Source organism: Rhineura floridana, chromosome 19, assembly GCF_030035675.1.
Source record: "Rhineura floridana isolate rRhiFlo1 chromosome 19, rRhiFlo1.hap2, whole genome shotgun sequence".
Classification (NCBI taxonomy): domain Eukaryota; kingdom Metazoa; phylum Chordata; class Lepidosauria; order Squamata; family Rhineuridae; genus Rhineura; species Rhineura floridana.
Window position 1 is genome coordinate 28093731 of NC_084498.1, and position 20595 is coordinate 28114325.

The 20595-nt window shown below is 46.7% G+C and overlaps 1 protein-coding gene across 3 annotated transcripts in view; it reads left to right on the forward strand.

Annotated features, from left to right (window-relative positions):
* BCR (BCR activator of RhoGEF and GTPase) overlaps window positions 1-20595 on the forward strand; it is a 93783-nt gene that overhangs the window by 51672 nt on the left and 21516 nt on the right. For 2 of the 3 annotated variants that reach the window (XM_061603027.1, XM_061603028.1), the window contains exons 8-15: window positions 124-264; window positions 10269-10390; window positions 11313-11481; window positions 12568-12687; window positions 13733-13808; window positions 14520-14624; window positions 19312-19386; window positions 20463-20560. In XM_061603027.1, the coding sequence (XP_061459011.1) occupies window positions 124-264; window positions 10269-10390; window positions 11313-11481; window positions 12568-12687; window positions 13733-13808; window positions 14520-14624; window positions 19312-19386; window positions 20463-20560 (906 nt within the window). Of the gene's footprint in view, window positions 1-123; window positions 265-10268; window positions 10391-11312; window positions 11482-12567; window positions 12688-13732; window positions 13809-14519; window positions 14625-19311; window positions 19387-20462; window positions 20561-20595 lie in introns of those variants that run through there. The other variant, XM_061603029.1, reaches the window with a different exon arrangement.

Sequence of the window (20595 nt, forward strand, 5' to 3'; positions counted from 1 at the left end):
GAGGCCTGTGTGTCTGCCTTGCTGGGGCCTGAAAAAGACTATTGATGTGATGCTCACTAGACTTCCAGTTGACATTCACTGAGGTTGTGCTTCCTTCCCCACCCCTTCCTCTTGATGGTGCAGGATCTACTGAAGCACACTCCGTCAAGTCACCCCGATTACCCTCTCCTGCAGGATGCCCTCCGCATTTCCCAAAACTTCCTGTCAAGCATCAATGAGGAGATCACACCCAGGAGACAATCCATGACTGTTCAAAAGGGAGAGGTGAGTGCTCCAGTGCTGGTGGCAACTGAAGCAGTTCTTGTGTCTGCGTGGTAGCGCCAACACTCCACACACAAATGCTTCATTTCCTTCTTCATACTGACTTTACTGGTGGTAGGGGAACGTGTGCATCTGATGGAGGCTGAGGGTGGGATGGGGTGGGTCTCAACCAACATTTTGGGAAGTGGGCTTGTCATGGTGACTGAATGGAATCTCGAAGGCATCCTTCCCTAACCTAGGGCCCTCCAGATGTTTTGGGCTACAATCTGCATTAGCTGGGGTTGATGGGAATTGTAGTCCAAGACCTCTGGAAGGACCCAGGTTTGGAAGGGCTGCTCTACATATTCACTAACAGCCTGCCTCTGAATACAGTTGTTGGGGAGCAAATGTCAGAGGGGGAATGTTGCCTTCATGCCTAGCTTGCGGACTTTGCAGAGGCATAGGTACACAGGAAGCTGCCTTTTTACTACCCAGTCAGGCCATTGGTCCATCTAGCTCAATATTGCCTACACTGACTGGCAGCATTTCTCCAGGACTCAGACATTCCCAGCCCTACCTGAAGATTCCTGGGATGGAACCTGGGGCCTTGTGCCTGCAAAGCAAAGATCCTTCCCCCGTTATGGCCCTTCTCCATTGCCATCACATTGTCCCCTTTAAGATGTGAGAATCTGAACTAAAGGGCCCAGCAGGGCTCTTCTTAAGTTCCAATCGTAGGTGGCCATTTTGGTGTGTCTGTCATCACCCGGCCTAGAAGATACTTCTCTGGGATGTCTGGTGAAAAGTCTCACAGACAAGCTCCTACTTGGGGGGAAGGCAGGATATAAATTTAATTAATAATAATAAACTAAGCTCCCATTTTCAGAGTCTGCACCCAGCTTTTGGCTCCTGAGTGTCCCCAGATGGGAACAAAGTGATGTCCACAGCCATATTGGTTGGGCTCTTTCTCATGAAGAGTAACCTTTGGAGCTTGGATTGGATATGGACTGGGGAGGACTGGAGCAGACGGGGGTTCAGCTTTCAGGACCTCTGGGCCGCATTTGTGCAGTTAAACCCCAGAGGTCAGATGCCAGTCTTGGCTCAGCTAGACGAGGCATTGTACCTCTGCTGTGTGTAAGGTCTTCAGCATTAATGACCCAGCTTCACGGAAAGGTGATAAAGTGCTTTGCTTCCTGCAAGCCGTATCCGTGTAAACAGTGATTAATAATGAAATGCTGGAGGCCAAAGAAGGTTGCATTAAATGGGATGCTAAATGAGCTGCAGCTGATATTGCCAGCTGGAAGGGCCCTTCTATGGGAAGAGAGGGAGCCTGTTTATCCGTTAGCGTCTCAGGGTGGGATGCTGGCTCTGAAGAGAGCCCTGTAGCATCCTCGTGAGGTGAGAGGCACGGCTGAGTGGGAAGGAGGGAGGGGGTGTTTGCATTCTCTGTGATGAGCCATTTCTTTGTCATTATTTACAACACTCGTAACACCAATGCGCCTTGGAGGGTGTCCGCGCTTGCACTGTCTCTCTCTCACTCACACATACACGGGAGGCACCAGTCCTCAAAAGGAGGCTGTTTCTTTCCATGTTGCTGTGAAAAGCCTCTCAGGCCTGTCCTTTACTCATTTTGCTCCCCATCAGGCCCCCTGTGCTCCTCGTCTTCCTGCTCAGCCCTCCTGCAGCTGCACTGCTGCTCTGCAGTGGGGAGGATGGCCTCCTTCCTTTCCCGCTCACATTGCCTTGTGCTTCTTCTCTTCGGCGCTTTTTGAACTGGGGGAAGTAGCCGTTCTGGTGCTTCGGCTTCCCAGTGATGGGCCTACTAATTGCCATGAGGATGGCAGTGGGTGGGTGGCAGTGCAGATCCACACAGCGTGATTGAGAGCCTGTAACTTGCCTGACTTCCCTGCCCCCATTGCATCCGCTCACTGTCATCCTGTGGGAGAAGCCTTGGGATGCAGAGGCCATGCAGTGGAATCAAGAATACTCTTTGTCAAGGGAAATGTTTAATGCCTCTTAATAAAAATGGCTGGGGATAGGCTTTCCTCCGCAGCTTTGATAAGAAGCTTTAAGCGTTCCTCTTGAATAAAGAGTTTCCTTGAAACACATTGGGTGCCCATACATACTTGTATATTTCTTCAAATATCCTGGCCATGTTGGCGGCAATTAATTTTCTATAGCATGAAAGGTAGATAGTGCAAGCAATAGGCTTACATCAGGGGTTGCCAATATTTTGGGTCCATGGGAGAGAATCTGTTGTGGGCACCACACATACAGCACGACCGAGCATACACCACAGCCTTTTGTATTGGTTACAACAGAATGCTTCTTTTAAGCCCAATTTTAGCAGTGGGATGGGGCCCTGTGGGAACTAGGGAAGATCTCTGTTGGGTGCACGTGCATCTGTGAGTACCGCATTGGCAATCACTAGCTTACATCAAGATTCTATAGCTAGACTTGACCATGAGAAGGTAAGAAGAGCCTGCTGGATCAGGCCAGTGGCCCATCTAGTCCAACCTCCTGTTCTCACAGTGGCCAACCAGATGCCCATTATGGGAAGCCCACAAGCAGGACCTGTGCGCAAGAGCACTCTCCCCTCCTGTGCTTCCCAGCAACCGGCATTTGGAAGCATACCACCTCTTGACTATGGAGGCAGAGCATAGTCATTGTGGCTAGTAGCCAGTGATAGCCTCCTCCTCCTCCTGCATGAATTTGTCTATTCCTCTTTTAAAGCTATCCAGGTTGGTGGCCATTACTGCCTCTTGTGGGAACAGAGAGGCATTGCTGGGCATGGGTGTGTCTCTGCTGGCAGCCGGTGCTTAGCAGGCGGGCCATTTCCCTTGGGGGAACTTGTGCAGCTGCCTATTTCAGTGGGGTGGTAGAGCCCTCCCTTGGAAGCCCACTATGACTGGGCTGGCGCAAGACGTTGCAAAAACAAAACCTGTCTGACTTGGATGCCTCACCTGTGTCAGAAATAAATCCTGCTTGTTGGTGATGCTTCCTTCTGTCAGATTTACTAGGATACTTTTAAGCTTGTGCAACCTGAGGGCAAAATATCAATCAATCAATCAATCAATAAAAGCAACTTACAAAAACATACTGAATATATAAATATATAGTAAAACAGGGATCTCCTGAACCTGTTGAGTTTTCTGTGCACAAAGGGAGTCAGGTAGGTCAGTGGCTGCATAGTCCACTAACAAAATGCTGAGGCACCCAAGGATTTCCTTTTAAACTCTGAGCATCTCTACTCCTCCTTTTTTATAAAACTGAAGCTTCTTGTTTTCTGTGACAAGCAGAGTCAGCAAGGAATCGGCACCTGCTGTGTGTGTTTCTGAAACACTTGGACCTCTTCTCTTTGGATTTTTCCCTTCAGGATCTGTTGTGTTGTCTGCCTTTTTCTGTCAGCTTTTTGGCCCTACAGCTTGAGAGCTGCATTCTGCACAGGCTCAGAAGCCTTCTTTTCTCATGATATTTGTTCAAAGACAGAGCCCTAGCTTTGAAAAGAGGCTTCCAGGCTGTGAGGCTGCCTGCTCTTTGAGAGAAAGGAAGGATGGGGTTTATTTGTCTGCCTTTTGAAGGATGTTTTCATATTAGACAAGGGACTTGAAGATGTTCTCACTCTGGCCGGGGGTTTCTCTCTTTCCCTCAACCCCACTTTTTCTGGCTCCAAGGCCTCCCTTGGAAATAGATTTGGGGCTTGTTCTTGTTCTTGTTTGATCCAGAGCAGAATGGAAGGACTAAGTGGAGAGATGGTGAGAGCTGCATTCAGGAGCACCAGGCTCACATAGCTGCACAGCAATGCTTCAAGAGGGCTGGTGCCTTGCTAGTGTTTTCTGGCTGGTGTGTGGCTTGCTCCTTCTGAGTGAGTGGAGGGTGCATCTTTGTGAGAGCTTGAATGGGACATTGTTCTCTAGCTGGCACTATGGGTGCCCAGTGGGCCTGCTTCAAATGATCCTGGGCTCACAAGGGAGTTTGTCTCTCCTCAGCTTCCTTGACACAGGAGCAGTCAGCAAGGCATTTCCCTTCCTCTCTGTCTGACCTGCTGAGCCCCACCCCTCCCTCCCGGCAAGATGAGTCATAGCTGTTAAGAAGGCATGACCCCAACACTGCCTCACAGGCTGACTCTCGGCTCCCACATTTGCCATGAGCGGGAAGCCTTGATTGTTTTCATGCTGCTATCACCTCCTTCTGCTGAATCATCAGACTAGGCTCACTTCCTTGTCCCAGTACTCTAGGGCCTGTGAAGGAGCATAAATGGGAGAGAAATAAGAGTCTTGAAGATAGCCCTGAACCAAAAAGCAGATATTCCCTTGACTCGTTTAGCTCCAGCGTTTCTTCACTCCTGATTTGGCCACAATCCCAAACAAGCGTTGATGTTGCCAGTCTGCCTTCTGCTGCCACCTTGGCCTGGAATTGACAGTTGCTCATAGAGCTTCTGAGCACTCTGTTGGGCGTCTTGAGCCATCCTGATCCACTCGCTGCCATGCTTCTTACACAGAGAAGCCAACCTGAGTCTAGGTGCCCAGATGTCTCATGGCTGCTTTAGCATAGGTCCAAATGGTGGCTTGCCACACTTGGAAAACATCTGTGAGGAGGGCTATGGCAGCACATGGAGAGTGACAGCCTGGATATCAGTTGCAGCATTCATGCAGCCAATACTGCATACTAGATTCCACCGACATTTTCAGCTTGTCCAGGATGTGTGAGTTGGCCCAGAGAACGACTGCGAATGCACAGCCGACTTTTGCTGTGTTTGTCTTGTGACTCTTAGCCCTGGGTGTCACTGGTGGGCAGAAGGCTTAGCTGGCCCTGCTCTGAGAGTTTCCTTGTGGTTGTTTAACCCTTGCAGACACCTGGTGCCAAAGCATCCCCTCCAAAGGCAGCCTCTTACTCCCGAGCAGCAGCGGCTGCTGGAAGGGAGGGAGCTGCAGGGGATTGCCAGCATTGCTGCAGCGAATGTGGTTGAAGCCCAGGAACACATTTGCACCTCAAGTTGGCAAGATGGAATCTGGCTGGCAATGTGGCGTTGTTTGCCATGCCCCAGAGGAGCAGAGCTTATTTGCTGTCTCATCCACATTCATCTGCTCTTTGAAAATATTAAATGGGGGCTCTGGATTGCCGAAGAGCGGCCTCGTTTTATGGCCCTCTGTGAATGAACCCTCCTCTGCTTCGAAGGTTGACTGCAAAGCTCACCCGCGTGCTTTTGTCTGGCATCTTTAGCTGTGCAATCCTTGGGGGGAAATGATGGTGGAGACATTAATGCAGGCTGGCATCTCTAAAGCCTTGGAGTAGTGAGGGAAGCTAGGAGAGGCACCTCCATGTCAGATTCTGCTTTGCTTTGGCTGAGATGTAGGCTGGAGTTGTTTGTCAGCAAGCAGCTCCTGGCCCTGACTGAGCTCTGCCACAAGAGAGCTTGCAACCAAATGCTACTTAGGGGTTCTGTATGTCCTCTGTCGCACTCACACCCCACCCCACTTTTGTGGTTCTAAAGCAGCCTTCCCCAATATGTGGCCCTCTAGATAGATAGGACTACAACTCCCATTAGCCTCAGCATCATGCGGCTTTGCTAGCTGTGGCTGATGGGAGTTGTAGTCCAAAATATAGAGAGAGTGCTAGGATGGGAAAGGCAGCTCCAAAGCCTCCTATGGCTTTCCAGCTTTCTTGTTGGATCCAAGAGATGCTTCAAACGCAGTATCTCCAGAGGGCCAGTTCTGAGGCAACATTTTACATCCCACTTGCTGAGGGCAGAGGGAGAGGCCCTGCTCCTCGTTCTATCTGTCCGGGAAGTGCCTGCAGCACTGGAGCTGTCGTGTTCAGGTCCTACTTGCGGGCTTCCCAGAGGAGGCAACTGGTTGGCCACTGTGAGAAGAGGAGGCTGGGCTAGATGAGCCCCCTTTGGCCTGATCCAACAGGCTCTTCTTACATTCTTTTGGAATGCTTTTCCAAACAGTCTGACTTTGCAGCCTTTTAAAAGGGATGGGAGAATGCCTTTGCTAGATATAGGAACAGAAGAAGCTGTCTTATACTGAGTCAGACCATTGATCCGTCTAACACTGACTGACAGCTGCTCTCCACGGTTTCAGGCAGGGATCTCTCCCAACCTTACCTGGAGATTCTGTCAGGATTGAACAGGACCTTTTGCATGGAAAACTGGCGCTTCTACTACTAAGTTACGGCCCTTCACTACTGAAGTGTCACATGCTCATGTTTTGCTCTACTCCTGCTTAGCCTTCATTCAGAGAGGTGTCGTGGGTGTCATTTTTATGTGTATTAGCAATGTTTTGTTTAAGTTGTGCATTTGGTGATGGTGGTATTTTCTTTTCTTTTCTTGGAAATTGATTAAATAAACACATGGGTCCACACAGGTGAATATGGGTCCTCTGCACAACTTCCTTGTGCAGAAGCCCATAAGCTACAGCTGGGTAGTTGTCAGTCCTTGAGCGAGAACTGGGAACTGAGGTGGACTGAATACAAAACCTTTGTCAGAATGGACCCAGATCCAAAAACATTAACCATGGAAATTCCAGAGAAGAATCTCCTGCAATATCTCCTTGTGATCCTGAAATCTTAAGAGTCTTTGTTCTCGGAGAATAATTCCCATGGAACCAAAAATAGTAGGAAATCCTGCAGCATTTCACAAATGGGGGAGAATTTCAGAAGAAATCTATATTATTAGCTTGATAGAGATAAAACCTATCCAGATGGTGCTGTTGATGTCTTTGCCAATAAGAGGTTTGCAAATAACATCTGTTCTAAATGTATCTGTACCCCTTAGTAGTGCTTTGTGCAATGAGAAATGCAATTAGAAAATTAGAAAAAATCAGAGAAGCTTTTATTTCTGGAATGTCTGTCCTTCCATTCAATGGCTAGTCAGCATGCTGCATCAGGTACTAATTTTCACCTCTGTTAATATGAAGACTGCCACACATCTCTGCCTCTTATGCTTAGGTCTGGACATAATTTAGATACCTGCAAGAACCTATATTTTCAAAAAAATAGGGGAAATACCCTTATTTCTTCTAGAGCATTCTGCAACTATCTGTTACCCGGTGAGGCTAACGCAGTTAAGGGACTGTTATAAAAGTCAGGCTTGGAGCAAAATCATCATTGCCCAGCTGTTGTCTTCCCCACCCTTTTTTGTTTTTTGACAACCCGCCTAGAAAAGAGCTTTCTGGAGCACTTTGTAAAGTTGGGTTCACAGCCTTGTGACATTTTTGTTAGTTCTAATAAAGGTATTGTCCTACTTTGGCTTTAAGCCAAGTGGTGTAGTGGTTAAGGTGTTGGACTACGACCTGGGAGACCAGGATTCGAATCCCCACATAGCCATCAAGCTCACTGGGTGACCTTGGCCAGTCATTGCCTCTCGGCCTCATGAAAACCCTATTCATAGGGTTGCCATAAGTCGGAATTGACTTGAAGGCAGTACATTTACATTTATTGGTGAAACCATTTGGTTAAAAAGGGCAAGAGGGTATCTGTTCCAGTTAGTGTGATTAAAGGGGTAATGTTGGAGAATAGGTATATGCTGCCCTCTGGTGGTCTTGACTCTTGACAGCAAACTCGTCAAATAGCTGTAGAAGAGACTTGCTTTCATGAAGAAGCTATGAGTAGATGCCTTGTCGTAGACCCTTTCTGGAAGGAAGTACAAATCTGAATCAATTTGTTGGACAAATCCTTGGAGATGGGAGATGCTAACACTATAGTTGGCACATACCTATCAAATGGGGGCTGTCAGAAGCATTAAAAAGGGGTTCCACCAAATCATACTAGCAGCAAAATGAATAATCCCCAAACACTGGAATTTCCAAGCCACACCAGGTGGTGTTGTGGGATGATGCAGAAGCCATGAGAAAGTCCTGTTCAGCAAACTATAAAAAGAAATAGGCTTTCAGGATATTTGGGGCTCTTCCAGATGACCTGTTCATTGATCATTCATCATTTGTTTACTCACAGGTTGCATATTGTTTATATGATGTCTGCTGTTTATTGAGCATTCCTACTGATTTGTTTGTGCAGAGGTTATATGACACTGCATCAAGCAATTGTTGTCCTCCATGTTCCAGTGCCTTTTCAGTCACTTTTCTTGCCACAAAACATAGAATCATAGAATAGTAGAATTGGAAGGGGCCTATAAGGCTATCGAGACCAACCCCCCCGCTCAATGGATCTGCTGGTTATTGCTGCTGCAGCAGCACAAGAATGCCAAATCCAGTTTAATTGTGCAAACTCAGTTTGCCTCTATGTGCTTAAATCTCACCCCCAAAATAGCAGTAATCTGGAAGCAGTCTTGGAGTAGGGACCTTTTGCCAAGTGGCCTTCAAAGGAGTCTGGAGACGAAATGAAGAATCAGGAACCAATCAAACTTGCCTTACTTAATTTGATCTTGCAACTCAACCATGACTTATCTACTGAAATCTTTAATGGACTAATTAACCATTATTTATATCCTTGATTGATGGTTTGAAAGGCAGAGGGAGGGATTGTTATATTGTAGAAAAAGGGCTTGTGAAAAGAAATTAATAAGCACCATCATAAAGAGTAGCTAAACAGAAGGGCAAAGCTTGCAGTGCAAGCAAGATGGAAGTTAAAGACAGATTTTCCCCTCAACTGCATACCCTTGAATGAATTTTGATGCAGATATTGTGGTTGCTGCATGGAAATGCTTCCAGTAACAGTGACTCTATGTGGGAACAATAATCCTTGCAAGTTGCTTTTCAGCATGTGCCAGCCAGCATCCACCTGGAAAGGGTTGCCCTGACATCAGAGCCACCACCATGGGACTGGGGGCTTAAATTCACATGCTGGGAAACATAAAGCCATCTTGCACGCTGTCAGGGCTGTCAGAGCTGTCCCCCAGCTAGTGAAACACCGTCACTACTACATTGTCAATGATTCTTTCGTTTGTTCACCGCCCTGAGAGCTATTTCGCTAAGGGCGGTATATAAATTGAAATAATAAATAAATAAAATAAATTCTTGAGGGTTTTCTTCATCCTATTGCTGGAGACCCTTTCAGCTGCAAAAGTCATGCTCTCTCCACACAGTTTGAATCTGTTTTTATTTGTTATGCAGTTCATCCAAGAATCCCAAGCATTATAATTTAGTGGTAATGTGATTTTCTTTGAAGGTCCACAGAATCAGCTGTAACATGTCAGGGTATTTTATGCTAGGGCATGCAGTGTTTCCTTACCCTTTACCAAATCATCTTGGCACAGCAGCTCTCTGGGCTGCCTACGTGACCTGTGGGAGCAGCGTCCTAGTTGGGTGTGTGCATAGGGGAAGGCAAGGCCTATGTGTACCTTGAGCTGCAGTGGCACAGGCACCCTGTTTCCTGAGAGGATAAATGCTTCCTGTTCCCAGAACCTTCTGTCCCAGTAAACCTTCCTTTGACTTCTCCTGTTCTTCTCCTCTGCCTCCTTTCCAGCTCTGTTTCCGTGGTTTGACACCTGGCTTAACCTCTTTCCTGCTGAACTTCATGACTGGTTCCTCAACTGTAACTAGCTGTCCCTGACTTCTACCTGCTGTTGGCTCCTTCCCCCTCCAGTTCTCCAGAACCTTTCTTTCATAGGACATAGGAAGCTGCCTTACATTAAGTGACACCGTTGGTCCATCTGGCTCAGTATTGTCTATACTGGCTGGCAGCAGCTCTCCAGGGTTCCTGGCAAGGAGTCCCAGCCCTACCTGGAGATGCTATTGGGGATTGAACCTGGGACCTTCTGTGTGCAAGGCCGATGCTCTGTCACTGAGCTACTGCCCTTCCCTGTGTCCCATCCGCCAGAGCCACTTGGGCCTGTGACCACGGGGGGATGGCCACTGTTGGCCCCTGGTTTTGGAGGGTCTTTGGGCAAGACACCCTCAAGGGTTCTCCTCTTGTCAGTGGGCCCCTTGCTGGGGTATGGGTCCTCAGCAGATGCCCAACCATGCCAGCACCTGATGCCAGCCCTGGTAGTGGCCAACCACTGCCTCTTCCCCACCCCAGCCCTCATTTCTGATCTCGGCCTTCCCTGCCTCTCCCTTCTTTTTTGGCAGCACCGTCAGCTCCTGAAGGACAGTTTCATGGTGGAACTGGTTGAGGGAGCCCGCAAACTGCGCCATGTCTTCCTCTTCACTGACCTTTTCCTTTGTGCCAAGCTCAAGAAGCAGATTGGAGGGTGAGCATCTCTTGGGTGGGCTCCATGTGATGGACTCCATGTGCATGCTACATAAAGGTGTGGGAAGAAAAATGTGCAGGAGACAGCCAAGTGACTGACTTGGTGCAGCAGAGGCAAGTCCCCCAACTTGGAGCAGAAGTGTTGTTCCTCCCCACCCAGTGTGAAAAGTGCCTCTGAGCACATGCAAGGTGCCTCTCCATTATGTCTGAGAAACTGCAGGCAACCATATTAGGAGGGAGAACTTCCAGTTAAGACGATGCAACTTCCCAGCATGTTTGTGCTCTGCCTCTTCTCTTTGGTTGGTAACCTCTCAGATTGATTGCTGTAATGCGCTACATGAGGGCCTCTCCTTGGAACCTGTTTGGATGCTGGAGCTGGCACAGAATCCAGCTTTTAATTATTGGGAGTGGGGAAGCCGTGAGCCATGTGGTAGAAAGAGCATAGAGAGGATGACCAGTCAGAGAACTAGGCAGCTGCTCACAAGGCCACTTCCTGTGGAACCAAGTTTCATTTCTTTTTTGTATTTTCAACACCCTTTTCCTGACTTGAGTATTAATATCTATATCACGCAAAGTGTATATGTGAAGGGCTCCCAAAGGCCAGGTGGGTTTTACAGCATTTTGGAAGGTGTTCAAGCAACTTTTAAAAGGAGGGATTCTTCTTGTAGAATGAGTCTGTCAAGATGGAATCCAGAAGGTAGGGGAGAGGGCGGGAGATGCCTAGCACACAGATCCTGAAGTGTGCATGTGTAATCTGCACAGCAGGCTCTGAAAGCCGTAATCCAGCTAAACTCCCACTGTAGGGACGCTTTGAGGGCTCATGCTGGAGTAACACCTTGCAAGTCTGTTGGAGGATAAACTGCTTGAGCGGGGAGTAGAGGAGTAAGTTGGCTAATACTCTTTGCCTCTCCACTTCCTTACAGGAAAAGCCAGCAATATGACTGCAAATGGTATATTCCACTATCAGATCTCAGCTTCCAAATGGTGGATGATTCGGAGGCTGTGCCAAACATCTCCCTTGTGCCTGACGAGGAGCTGGATGCCATGAAGATCAAGATTTCTCAACTCAAGAGTGATATCCAACGAGAAAAAGTAAAGTTTGGTGATAGTGATAGTACTTAGATGATGATAAACAGAGATGGGGATAAATAGTGATAGTACTTAGCATTTATATGGATATGCTGGCAATCTTTCGAACAGATCCTGCAAGAGATTTAGGACTAGAGGTACCAACTTGCCTCAGTTTGTGGCTAAGGAGAGATTTGAACCAGGGGCTTCAGTTTCATAACCACTGTGCTACTCAGAGTTTCACTATTACCCCTCCCCCCTTTTGCAGGGTGCAGCTAGCTGTGCCATAACCCCCCAAATTGCTCAGGATGAATTCGTCAGCTAAGAACTCTTTTGTTCAAAACAGTCTTCCCAGTCATATGTGGGGTGTGCCGAACACGGTCAGCTATATTGAAGAACTCCATGCATATTCCTGGCTAACTCACACAAAAGGCTATATGGTACAGGAGGCTTTTTGCTTTGGGCAAGACTGGGCACAGATTGACCCATGGAAGACCTAAACCCAGAATTAGGAATGACCCACTCTTGAACATTCAGAAGTCCAAACAGGGTCCAGCTGGTACCTTGAGTTCCTGTAGCATATCCCACCCACCCCCCGTGAACAGCCCAACAGTGGTGATGACAACAGCAGACATCAATAAGCAGAGAGTGCTTACTGGAGGCCTCCCTCCGTCCTTCCTTGGCATCTGCTTGAATGCTGCTATGGCATCATCCCAGCTGTCAGGGGCCCTGGGCAACCAAGTTGTTTTTAGGAGAACTGGGTTAAGAGTATAGGTGAGTGTTGGGGTCATGTGGACAGGGAGACATAATGCCGGGCAGGGCATAAGTACAATTACTATTATTATCATCTTTATACAAGCATCACAATAGGTCTAAACACCCCAGACAGCCCTCAAGCTAAGTGCTGCAAAGACTCTGTATGGGAAAATACGTTCTGTAAGGTATAGGGGTTCTGAACCACATAAGGCTTTATAGGTTAAAACCAACAACCACATTTATGGTTTAAGGAACCCAAATGTTGAGGTTCTTGTGAACTCCAGGTTCCTACATTTATTGAGTTGTAAAATGAGGACAGGATGTGATCACCTCTTGGGCTTTTCTCTTCCTCAGAGGGCTAATAAGGGCAGCAAAAATCTGGAGAGGTTGAAAAAGAAGCTTTCAGAGCAGGAATCTTTGCTTCTGCTGATGTCTCCTAACATGGCCTTCCGAGTGCATAACCGTAATGGCAAGGTGAGAGGCATTGTGGATTTCTGAGTTCAGTGGCAAGAACGGGGCCTGAATGGGGCTCAGCAGGGAAAACCATGAGAGGGGGATGCTTTACTCATGGGTCATGCAGATGTCCCATAAAAAGTGAGTGCCCAGTGTGGAAGCAGCCTGCAGCAACTACTGTTCTCATCCACTCCTGCAATACAATAAATTAAAAAAGAGATTATCTCTGAAGGTAAATGTTGACATATCAGAACTTTAAACCCATCTAATGGCACAGGATCTTGTAACCTTCTGAGAGCTCTTTGTATTTGAGTAGAGTTTGGGTGGAGCTGATGGCAGACTGCGGAAACACTCACAGGAGAAGCAGACACTGGATTAAATGGTCTGTGCACTTTGTCCCCTCAAAGGCTGCTTGCTTTGTTGACAGCATGCAAGTCTTTAGCTGTCATTGTTGACACACTTTGTATCTTCCCCAAGATCTCCCAAACACATGGAACCATTTTCTTCATGTATTTCAAAGTATATGCATTTAAAAGAACAGCCTGGTGAAAATGCAAGTCTGCACATGACTGAATTCTTTTATTTGGAAAAAAAAAAGCTGGGTGTCTTTCCAACATTAGACAAAAAATAAAATAAAATAAATCCTTTAAAAAACAACAACCATGCAGTGCTATATATTTAATGCATCAACAGATGAAAGGTTATTTTCACTGTAAACTGAAATGTGCTTCTGTGGGTGTCCACATGCCCCCCTAAAGCACTCGGCCGTGTCTCTGCGGAGCCGGTCTCAGGACGACACTCCTAGATGATGCAGCTCTTGCTTACTTGGGCCAAAGCTTGTAGAGGTGATATAGGTCACAGGAAGTTGATTGTGTTGTCGTTGTCCAGGAGAATGCTGTTAACTCTTGCCAAAAAAAGGAGGGGTGGTTGTAATACGTTGTCTGTATCATGAGCTTTGCATAATCCTATTTTAACACATTAGATTATTTTTTGTACATCACTTTGAGCTGTTGGATAAGCCAGCAAATAAATAATCCCTATCCCCACCTGTCTCTTTGTCACTCAGAGTTACACATTCCTCATCTCATCTGATTACGAACGGGCAGAGTGGCGAGAGATCATCCGCGAGCAGCAGAAGAAATGTAAGTGCCCAGACTCTGACTTTTCTAGATGGGGCCAACAGGCATCCTGGGCTTGGGGAAATAGGAGAGGATCCTGGGGCTGGCCCTTTTGCATGTCTAAGGCTAAGCATGCCACTGTTCTGTGAGAGGGCTGCTGAATGTCCTATAGATGTGTGAACCAGTCTCAACTGTGGTCTGTGCCAGACACAGATGATTTTCCTTGGATCAGCGTCTTTCAGTTGCTTCCACCCCTCCAGTGAGCCCCCAAAGATGAGGACCCCCAGCATGTTGTTCCCCTAGAGGTGGCATCTTCTTGGGATTCCGTGTTTAACATTGCTGGAGTGATGCTATCTAGTCCAGCCATCACTTCCAGGAAGGAGCAGGCAAACTTGTTGAGGGAAGTCTCCCAGTACATTGGAAAGAGGGTCTTTCCTCTGTGAGAAAAGGCTACTGCATGATTCCCACAGGTGCATCCATGTGGAAAATTGCTTGGTAGGGTTTGGCCATCCGCCTGAACTTTTCTAGGATAGCCAGGAATCATAGTATTCTGTTCCCAGGATCACTCCTGAAGAATCCTTGCTAGATGTCTTTGTGGCAATAATTCTCAAAGCAAAGAGGCCAATGTTTACTGGCCCACACCTTTCCTCCTAACTGATTTGTCTCCAAGTTTGCAGGAGATCAAAGAACTGTCTTTGTCACAGTTCAGAGAACGCATTCTCCTCTGAATTGCAGGCTTCAAAAGCTTCTCGCTGACTTCAGTGGAGCTCCAGATGCTGACAAATTCCTGTGTGAAACTTCAGACTGTGCATCACATCCCCCTCACGATAAACAAAGAAGGTGAGAACATTAGGACCAGTCATCCTCATCCGCCATCACATTTCACTCCACTATCTTGCCTCTAACAGTGGACAGCACTCAGAGTGAGAATTTCCAAGTGGCTACTAGTGTCTGGTGTGTGTATTGGATGTGTCCTTTTGCATAGCACTGGGACTGCACAGTAGGAAGGCACTTCTAGAAACAGGCACAGGCTGACACTCACTCTGGGTTTTGTGCTTAAAAAGAAATGATTCATTGCCATGCCATTCCTGTCCCTTCAGTGCGAAGATGAGACCATTTTTGGTGCGTAAGCCACATGGGTCTCAGTGCTTCGTAGGAGGTGCAAGGTCCCCATGTGAGACTGAAGAGGACCTTTTGCTTCAAGAGTTTTATCCAACTCATAATCTGTAGCATTTATTAAGTTTGGCTTTTTGGAAGCAGGGGAGAGATAAATAAATGGGAAATTCCTCCTCTCAAACAGCATGAGACTAGTGGGTTTAGACAGGAGCTGAGAAAGGTCTGGTTCGGAATAAACCTTCCCCCTGGGATAAAAACAAAAGAAATGATGAAATTTTAAAAGGGGTAGGCCTAGAAGTAGGCATTGTGAGAGCAGGGGCCCAGCATATAAATTCAGAAGAGCAAAATTACCACAGGCCAAACCACAAGTACCAAAGACACTTGAAGAGAGACACTGCTTACAAGTGCCTGTACGCTAATGCTAGGAGCCTCCGAACCAAGATGGGAGAACTGGAGTGCTTGGTCTTAGAGGAGAGCATTGATATAGTGAGCATAACGGAGACCTGGTGGAATGGAGAAAACCAGTGGGATACGGTTATCCCTGGATATAAGCTATATCGGAAGGACAGGGAAGGACGTATTGGTGGCAGAGTCGCTCTATACGTGAAAGAAGGCATTGAATCCAGCAAGCTCGAAACCCCAAAAGAGGCAGACTCCTCCACAGAATCGTTGTGGGTGGTGATACCATGCCCCAGGAGGGACTTAATACTGGGAACGATCTATCGTCCCCCTGATCAAAATGCTCAGGGAGACCTTGAGATGAGATATGAAATTGAGGAAGCATCCAAACTAGGAAATGTGGTAGTAATGGGTGACTTCAACTACCCGGACATAGACTGGCCGCATATGTGTTCCAGTCATGACAAAGAAGCAAAGTTTCTAGATATTCTAAATGACTATTCCCTAGACCAGTTGGTCATGGAACCGACCAGAGGGACGGCAACCCTGGACTTAATCCTCAGTGGGGACCGGGACCTGGTGCGAGATGTAAGTGTTGTTGAACCGATTGGGAGCAGTGACCACAGTAGTATTAAATTAAACATACATGTAAATGGCCAATTGCCAAGAAAATCCAACATGGTCACATTTGACTTCAAAAGAGGAAACTTCACAAAAATTAGGGGATTGGTAAAAAGAAAGCTGAAAAACAAAGTCCAGAGGGTCACATCACTCGAAAATCCTTGGAAGTTGTTTAAAAACACTATATTAGAAGCTCAACTGGAGTGCATACCGCAGATCAGAAAAGGTACAGGGCCAAGAAGATGCCAGCATGGTTAACGAGCAAAGTCAAGGAAGCTCTTAGAGGCAAAAAGTATTCCTTCAGAAAATGGAAGTCTTGTCCGAATGAAGAAAATAAAAAAGAACACAAACTCTGGCAAAAGAAATGCAAGAAGACAATAAGGGATGCTAAAAAAGAATTTGAGGAGCACATTGCTAAGAACATAAAAACCAACAACAAAAAATTCTATAAATACATTCAAAGCAGGAGACCATCTAGGGAGGCGATTGGACCTTTGGATGATAAAGGAGTCAAAGGTGTACTAAAGAACGATAAGGAGATTGCAGAGAAGCTAAATGAATTCTTTGCATCTGTCTTCACAGTGGAAGATATAGGGCAGATCCCTGAACCTGAACTAACATTTGCAGGAAGGGATTCTGAGGAACTGAGACAAATAGTGGTAACGAGAGAGGAAGTTCTAGGCTTAATGGACAATATAAAAACTGACAAATCACCGGGCCCGGATGGCATCCACCCGAGAGTTCTCAAAGAACTCAAATGTGAAATTGCTGATCTGCTAACTAAAATATGTAACTTGTCCCTCGGGTCCTCCTCCGTGCCTGAGGACTGGAAAGTGGCAAATGTAACGCCAATCTTCAAAAAGGGATCCAGAGGGGATCCCGGAAATTACAGGCCAGTTAGCTTAACTTCTGTCCCTGGAAAACTGGTAGAAAGTATGATTAAAGCTAGATTAACTAAGCACATAGAAGAACAAGCCTTGCTAAAGCAGAGCCAGCATGGCTTCTGCAAGGGAAAGTCCTGTCTCAGTAACCTATTAGAATTCTTTGAAAGTGTCAACAAGCATATAGATAGAGGTGATCCAGTGGACATAGTGTACTTAGACTTTCAAAAAGCGTTTGACAAGGTACCTCACCAAAGACTTCTGAGGAAGCTTAGCAGTCATGGAATAAGAGGAGAGGTCCTCTTGTGGATAAGGAATTGGTTAAGAAGCAGAAAGCAGAGAGTAGGAATAAACGGACAGTTCTCCCAATGGAGGGCTGTAGAAAGTGGAGTCCCTCAAGGATCGGTATTGGGACCTGTACTTTTCAACTTGTTCATTAATGACCTAGAATTAGGAGTGAGCAGTGAAGTGGCCAAGTTTGCTGACGACACTAAATTGTTCAGGGTTGTTAAAACAAAAAGGGATTGCGAAGAGCTCCAAAAAGACCTCTCCAAACTGAGTGAATGGGCGGAAAAATGGCAAATGCAATTCAATATAAACAAGTGTAAAATTATGCATATTGGAGCAAAAAATCTTAATTTCACATATACGCTCATGGGGTCTGAACTGGCGGTGACCGACCAGGAGAGAGACCTCGGGGTTGTAGTGGACAGCACGATGAAAATGTCGACCCAGTGTGCGGCAGCTGTGAAAAAGGCAAATTCCATGCTAGCGATAATTAGGAAAGGTATTGAAAATAAAACAGCCGATATCATAATGCCGTTGTATAAATCTATGGTGCGGCCGCATTTGGAATACTGTGTACAGTTCTGGTCGCCTCATCTCAAAAAGGATATTATAGAGTTGGAAAAGGTTCAGAAGAGGGCAACCAGAATGATCAAGGGGATGGAGCGACTCCCTTACGAGGAAAGCTTGCAGCATTTGGGACTTTTTAGTTTAGAGAAAAGGCAGGTCAGAGGAGACATGATAGAAGTGTATAAAATTATGCATGGCATTGAGAAAGTGGATAGAGAAAAGTTCTTCTCCCTCTCCCATAATACTAGAACTCGTGGACATTCAAAGAAGCTGAATGTTGGAAGATTCAGGACAGACAAAAGGAAGTACTTCTTTACTCAGTGCATAGTTAAACTATGGAATTTGCTCCCACAAGATGCAGTAATGGCCGCCAACTTGGATGGCTTTAAAAGAAGATTAGACAAATTCATGGAGGACAGGGCTATCAATGGCTACTAGCCGTGATGGCTGTGCTCTGGCACCCTAGTAAGAGGCAGCATGCTTCTGAAAACCAGTTGCCGGAAGCCTCAGGAGGGGAGAGTGTTCTTGCGCTCGGGTCCTGCTTGCGGGCTTCAGCCAGGCACCTGGTTGGCCACTGTGAGAACAGGATGCTGGACTAGATGGGCCACTGGCCTGATCCAGCAGGCTCTTCTTATGTTCTTATGTTCTTAAAAGTAGCTTCCTGCTCACCTAGCATTAACTTCTGTGGCCTAGCACTCCAACTCCCGTCAGCCCAGCCAGCATAGCTGCGCGATGCTGGGGCTGATGGGAGCTGGGAGTCCAAAACAGCTGAAGGGCACCAGGTTGGGGAAGGGCTATAGTATAATTGCTGTGTAGTGCTGACTGTTGAGGTTTAGGGCTAGATAAGTAGGAGTCTACTCCTCTGGCTCCAACCTGAATTAACACAGTGTAGGAGTAATGTTGGAGTACATTTATATTTTCCTGGCTGCTGTGTATGGGAGAGTTGGGTGGGGGGAGAAATTGGGGGTAAAGCAGTAATGTCACCTCCTCTCCTCAGCTCTCAACATTCTGTGCTCCCTGAAGGGTAATGAGCATGCTTGGTCCTCATTGGGCCATTTGTTTTTTGTTTTTCATGGCTGACATTTTTAAACACATTTTTATGCACACCTTGAGAGTTCCTGCATGTAGAGAAACCACACCTTGGTTTGTGGTAGCCCCATTTTGCTGCTCCGAAAGTAGGCATGAAGTTAGCCACCAAGTTCAGCATTAGACTGTAAAAAAAAAGGAGCAGTGGCTTTCTCTCAGTCCAGAAGCCTTTTTCAAAATATCAACTCATGTACTCTGGATTTTGGAATGTTAAATTTCTTTTGCTCAGAACTTTTAGACTGGGGCATGCTAAATCAACAAGTGGCCCTACTGAATAGCATAGAAGGCAGAATGGCTGCAGAGAAACATTGTGAGAATAAATCTCCACAGACTGTGGAGCAGAACTTTCCTCAAGCCACAATAATATACATAGCAGGTTGCCAACTCTGGGAGAAATGTGCTTATAGCTTTAAAAAAAAACACACACACACGCACGCACGCACATGCGCACGCTTTTCACAGAAATTGAATTCTTGCTGCGTTAACAGATCTTGGGAGATTCCATCTGTCCTCCCCACTGAATTCCCAGAGCCATTTTAACTATGACATTTGTATATTTTTGAACACAGATGATGAGTCCCCTGGTCTCTATGGATTCCTGAATGTCATTGTCCATTCAGCCAGTGGCTTCAAGCAGAGCTCAAGTGAGTTGTAGATGCATGGCAGGTGTGTGTGAATGCAACAAGCTCAATTAACTGTCATGTTGAGTATGATGACTTCCAAATGAAGCCCCCCTGGGTTTAAGCAGGTCTCTGGTTGCCCACAGGGAGGTGCTGCTGCCGCCTTAACATTACAGCTATCTGTATTCTAGAACAAGCCTTCTTATGAAAGGGGACAGAAGACCCTGAAGAGCTGCAGCCAGTCATTGTAGACCATACTGAGCTAGATGGACCAATGGACTTGGTATAAGGCAGCAGCTTCCTAGAATCCTGTGTTATGTTGCTTCCACAGACACATTTTGGAGAAACTGCTTTTTGCGCAGCCCAGTGCGCTTTCCTTCTGCAACTAGGTAGCGGGTGCACATACAAAGTTGGTTGTCACAGCACAGCAGTAGTGGCCGGCTGGCATTTTGGGGCAGTTAGGAGAGCTGACCCTTGGTGGGCAGGAAGGGTGTTCTGATTGGCTAGCCAGCCTCCCATCTGGCACATTCAGCCTGGGGGTTGCCATATACGGACCTCTGCCAAGGGGTATGCTTCTGTGTGGGGAATCTACCCAGGGATCCTTTTAATATGCACTGTGGCTCAGAGCACAGGGTGATAGCTTGGTGAATGAAACTTGGCATGTAAGGAAGGTGTTCTATGACAGAATGAAATGGAATGAATTCTATTAATGTTATCATTTGCCATTGGGATTAGAAATCAACCTTGTGGGATAATTGTCAGGAATGAGAGTGAGCATGTAACACATTCTTTGCCTTGGAGTGGTGCTGGAAAAAAACAGAGACTTGGGGGGGAAGAGCTATTCAGTCTGGAGGAAAGCCCCTCCATCTGCCACCCCTTACCCTCCAGAGAGCAGGTATCTGCATGATAGACAACACCAGGGCACTGAAGAAAGCACCCTCCTTTGAGAGGTACTGTGAAATGTTGATCACCACTGTAGTGACTGGCCAGTAGTCAGACCCTGAATGTAAGCACACTGTCTGACGGAGTTGACTGAGGCAACTGCGAGAGGTGCTAGTGACCCTAACTGAATCATTGCTTCTTTGTCATCCTCCTCCTAGATCTGTACTGCACCTTAGAAGTGGATTCCTTTGGGTACTTTGTGAACAAGGCAAAAACGAGAGTTTACAGAGACACAGCAGAGCCGAACTGGAACGAGGTAGGATGTAGTGGTGCTCTCTTCATCTCCTCTCT